General features: G+C 41.7%; 1 protein-coding gene across 1 annotated transcript in view; it reads left to right on the top strand.

The window, feature by feature from the left end:
* The first annotated feature begins 322 nt into the window (after positions 1-322).
* Positions 323-5731, top strand: part of PLET1 (placenta expressed transcript 1) — a 15686-nt gene continuing 10277 nt past the window's right edge. The window contains exon 1 of the mRNA XM_007936605.1: positions 323-503. Within this exon, the coding sequence (XP_007934796.1) occupies positions 323-503 (181 nt within the window). The remainder of the gene's footprint in view (positions 504-5731) is intronic.

The raw sequence follows: 5731 nt of genomic DNA on the forward strand, positions 1-5731 counted from the left end.
ACTTTGCTTGTATTTACTTCTTCTCCATGGGTTTCTTCAAATAACAGATGATGGAATGAGTGAGATGCAACATAAAACCATACTCAGTATATTCTTCTTTTTGATCACAACTGGAATTGGTGACAAGTATAAGAGATCCATTCCTGGAGAAATCTTGGGCCACATTCCAGAAGCCAGTTCCTTTTTGGGAAGGATGGGAGGGAGATTAGCATGTCTGACCTCATTGAAGATGTTCCAGCCCCAGAGCATAGAAATAGGAGGGTGAGTTGTCAGTCTTCCGCAGTTTCAGGCACAGAAGCTTCCTGAACAGATCAAGACAGTCATGACTGTCCAGGGCTCCACGCTGCTGCCATTGGGGCTGTTTCTGTTCCTGGGCCTGCTGCTTTCTTCTGCCAGCTCTGTAGGTACCAATGATAACTGTGATCTCTTCAATAAGAACTGCACCATTGGCCCAGCTATCAAGGTCAGTCCAAGGGTTTACGCCCGCAACAAACTCTACAAAGGTGAGTAGTAACCATTCATTCTGCTGTTCTTTATTATCTGAGGAGAATTCCAACTAGAATTTCAAAACATATCCCTTCACCCCTGCTTTTGAGCTCAACAAGAAGTGGGTGTGAGGTAGAGAAGAAAGTATACGAACATATGAGAATATGTTTTGGATGGGAATATTTCTGCATGTTCCCCATGCAAACATGAGCCACAGAAGTCATTATTTCTCAACACACAGGTTAACTGAGTTGCAACAAAAGAACACTTCGAGCAAGTTTTCTGACTTAAAGAAAATGGTCATTGTTATTATTTAAAGTGATGATAATTGCATCACAATGAGTAGTCTTTTCACATCCATTTGATAAAACATCAGTTGCCATGGGTGATAGTATGCCACACAATCCCACTAGGCACTGTTCAAATACAGTCTGTGGGTGAAAAACCAATGAGCCGGACAGGCTGTATATTCTCTTATATATGAGGAACCTAAAACTCAAAGACAGCAAATGACTTGCTCAAGTTCTCACCACCAGTAAATGGCAGAGCTTGTACTTGAATCTAGGTTTTTTTCATTTCTAATCCACTACTTTTCTTAGAAGTGCCTGGTAATATTTATAAATATTCCTTTTTGGGGTAAAAAGAGAACCTACAGATTGGGAGAAAATATTTGTCTATGACATATCTGATAAAGGGCTTATCTCCAAATTCTATAGAAGACTAGACTTCAACACCTCAACACCAAAAAGACAAATAACCCAATTCACAAATGGGCAAAAGACCTGAACAGACACACACCAAAAAGACAAATAACCCAATTCACAAATGGGCAAAAGACCTGAACAGACACTTCATCAAAGAAGATATGCAGGCAGCCAACAAACACATGAAAAATTGCTCACGATCATTAATCATTAGAGAGATGCAAATCAAAACAACGATAAGATATCATTTCACCCCAGCAATAATAGCAAAGTTCAACAGGTCAGAAAATAACAAATGCTGGCGAGGTTGCAGAGAGATTGGAACTCTTGTGCACTGCTGGTGGGATTGTAAAATGGTACAACCATTGTGGCAAAACGTTGTGGGTTCAGAAGAAACCGATGCCATTATAATGTCCAGAATTTAGAAGAATCTTTATTCAGCCATAGCCGGGCTGCAGGGAACTAAAGCGTTCTCCTCAATTGCAGCAACAAGCCTAATTTCAGGCAGGTTTATATAGCTTAGGACTGCAAGCAGACAAGCAAGCGTGTTATACAGAAGCGATAAACTGCCAAGTTAGTGTTCAGGGAAGATAAATGGTCAGCTTACCATCAGAACAGAGACACACAGTTCGGGGTGAGGGTCCTCAGTTCTGAGAATTACTGTTGGCAGGATGTGGGCCCTCAATTTTGGGAATTACCACTAACAAGGCTTTCAGATTAGGAGGGTGTGAGTAGGTTGCTCAGGGATATTTGATTTAGATAGTTACTGGTCTCTCTGAGAAGGGTGGGGAGAAGTAGAAGTGCTGTTATGCTGGAGTGCTTGTAAAATGGACTTTGCTACAAAATGGAGTTTTAACAAGTCATTACAAAATAGTGTCATCTACTTCAAACGGTATGGTGTTTCCTTAAAAAATTGAAAATGGAAGTACCATTTGACCCAGCAATTCCATAACTAACAATATATCCTAAAGAGGTGATAGATAGTGCATGAACAGACATATGTACACCTATGTTCATTGCAGCACAATTCACTATAGCAAAGAGATGGAAACAACCTAAATGCCCATCAACAGATGGGTGGATAACCAAATTATGGTATATCCACACAATGGAATACTATGCTACATTAAAGAACAATGAGGGATACATAAATCATCTCGCAATGGGGATGAACCTAGAGGACATTATGCTGAGTGAAATAAGTCAATTGCAGAAAGACTACTACTCTATGAGCCCATAATTGTAAAAAGACAAAAGAAGGGTTTGCTTGGGAAAAGGAACTCACTTTGTAGGTTACCAGGATGGGGAAGGAAGGGGACGGGTTAATTTGGGCCTAGTTGGGGCCCACACGCTGACATGGGTAAGGGGAGGGATATACAGAAAGGATTTGTGACCACCGTGATAACATTAGGAAATGGGAGGACACTGAATTGTGCACATAAGAGATAGACAATGGATGCTAATACCAACCAATGTGTCCACAATACTGCATTACCATAAACACCAAACACCAGGCCACAGATAAACACATAAACACCTGAGAGGATCCGATAGGGGTCAGTGAACAGGAGTATACTCCAGATCAAGGATAGATTCAACTGAGGCTAATCTTACACAGACACCAATGATATAAAATACCTGCAATCCTTACAGAAACAATAGAAGACACAGAGTAATCCCTCACAGACACTATGGGAGAGAGATCCAATAGATCTACCATCTCAGGACCATAGTACTGGGGAACACCAGACTCAATTGGCACAACAAAATACATAAAAGCTTTGTTCTGCATCCTACATTGGTGACTAGCAACTGGGGTACAAAATCCAAAAACTTAATCATGACCAGAATTACTGGTCAGATGGAGTCTGATGAGACCCCAAATACTATGGCCCTGGAATACATTCTGCACCTGGAATAAAATACTCCCAGGGGCTGGCTCTCAGACCACCCATCCCAGGGGGACGCACCTACATACTTTATGGAAACACATCCTTTAGAGCAACAGACCACAGGGCACCAGAGGACCAACAATGAAATTGAAAAAATGCAGGGCAAACAGGATTGCATAAATATGAGGGGCACGGGGGAGGGTTACAGGGTAGGGAGGGGAGGAGACTGGGTTAGGGTTGGACATGGTAAATGGGGAGCGAAACTAAATGTACACGTAACAAGCTCTTAAAATATAAAAAATATAAAAAAATAAAAATAAATAAATAAATATTCCTTTTTGGATTAGCAGAACCTCCAAGTCAAGGAATGTGCTTTCTATATAGTTTCATAATAATAACAACAATATTTTATGTGGTGCTTCACATGTATTAATGCATTTAATCCTCATAACAACCTACTAGGTAAATACCGACTCGACAGCACATAACAACAACATTATCATTCCCATTTTACAGGTGAGAAAACAGAGGTAGACGTGCTAAATTACTTTCTCAGACCACAGAGCAACTTTATTGGTGGAGCCAGGATATGAATGCAAGCATTCTAGCTTCAAAAACCATGCCCTTAAGCACTGTATGGTATACTTCTCCATTATAGTAATGAGAGCTGAAATTTCTTACTATGTGCCGGGTACTGTTCTAGGAAAAAATGCTATTATCTTCCCAATTTTACTGATGAAAAACTGAGGTACAGGGAAGTTAAGAAATCTACCCAAGGGCACATAGTAACTAACATAGCTAATTTTTGAACTTACGTAACACAGTCAAAACTTGTCCAGCTTTGTCCGGCCAGACTTTCCAACTTCAGAGCCTGTCTTCTTATCTACTATGTTATTCTACCTCTCTCAGAACTCTGACCAAATGTTGCAGAGAAAACCAGAGTGCTATCTACACCCATGTTCTGACAGTTCAGGTTTCACCAGGTGAACCACTATGGGAAGACGTCACACACTCACCCTGGCTTGTTGTGTATTAATTTTTCTCAGGGGGGACTGCCACTGAGTGCTTTGGTTGTGAGAGGGCTAAATATGCCCCCACTCCTTCAGGTAGTAGATCTTGTCCTACCAGGGCAGGGAAGATAATCTTGTAATTCAAGATGAGGCACAGGAAGGCACATGTGTGACCTTGTGAATGAGGAAAGAGCTTCGGGTCAGAGGGATTACAGAGAAAGAGACTACAGAGCCCTAACTTAAGATGGCATGTCATGAGGTAAGGAATTTGGCTGTTGGAATGGAAGTGAAAAATCACACCTATCTTGTGAAGATGCTGTGAAGGGGGCCTTGGGATCTGGAGGTCTTCTGAAAGAAGGAAGACAGGAGAAATGGAATGTGCTGGGGTGAAAGGGAAAGCACAGGTGTTACAGGGAACTCAGGTGGAGCACAGGGGAAGGAGAAGGAGGAAGGGAAATAAGGCTCACTGAATGTTTACTATATGCCATGCCCTTCTCCAAACTTCATGTCATTTTATCTCAGAAAGAACAGATCTGTGATGAAGTCCTATGATAAACTGACTCACTGTGGGAATGATTTCCGGAGGGTCAAAATCCTATGCCCTCAGAGATATGAAGTGCCAAGTTCCACAGCTGAGATTACACACAAGGGTCCATGATTTCCTTGTAGATTGTCACACAGCACTCAACAGGCACATCTGGGCCCATGCAGCTAACCACTTTTACTTATTTTGGTTTCAATTTTTTTTTAATTTCCAGATGTGTTGACATTGCTAAGTTCTGTTTAAATGGCTTGACTTAGAATAAGTTCCCTGGCTCTGTCATGATATCAGTGGAAAAATCCCTTAATGTGGTGACATTTACATTAAGACTATGCTTTATAAACATCAGCCCCCATTTTTTACTTTTATGGGCAAGAGAGTTGTGGCCTGCCTGTCTTTTTCCTGTACATTAAGTCTTAAGGTTGGATGCAGGACTTTTTATACCAATGAGTAGTTATCTAACACCCTCCATGTTCAGCATTGGGCTGGCCAGAAACTGACACAGAAGAAACTACACTTTACCATACAAGTGAGAATATGAGTAAATACTCAACTCTCCAGTGGAAAAAAAAAAAAAAAAAGTGAATGTTTGAGAAGAGAGTGAAAGTGGTCAGGGGGTGAGATAAAAGCAAGATGTTGGAGACTAACTGGACATGGAATATGTGATAAGAAGAAAGGAAAGATTCCAGACAGGGAGTCAGATCAAAGGGCCAGAGGCAGGTAGGCATGGGTGCATTTGCAGCACAGAAGGAAGACTGGCTGTCCCAAGAGCGGGAATGCAGATAGCAGATAGCGTGTGGGGCGAGGTTATGAAGGGTCATGAAATGCAAGTACTGGGCACTATAGCCAACAGAACAGAAGCAGAAACACAAAAGCAGAAACATTTAGGTGCTCTAGCAAAGAACTCTTTAGAGGTTTGGAGAACAGTGATCTGCAAGAAGTGGTATTGATTCTCACTAAGCAAGTCAGGGGAGCTCTGGTAGCATAGTGGCTAAGACCTTGCCTGCTAACCAGACGGCTGGCGATTCAAACCCACCAGCCACTCCTCGGAAGGAAGGTTGGGCAATCCTACTTCCGTAGTGATACTGCCTCAGAAAC

This window comes from Orycteropus afer, unplaced genomic scaffold (assembly GCF_000298275.1).
Source record: "Orycteropus afer afer isolate SDZICR_OR568_19922 unplaced genomic scaffold, OryAfe1.0 scaffold00036, whole genome shotgun sequence".
Lineage (NCBI taxonomy): Eukaryota > Metazoa > Chordata > Mammalia > Tubulidentata > Orycteropodidae > Orycteropus > Orycteropus afer.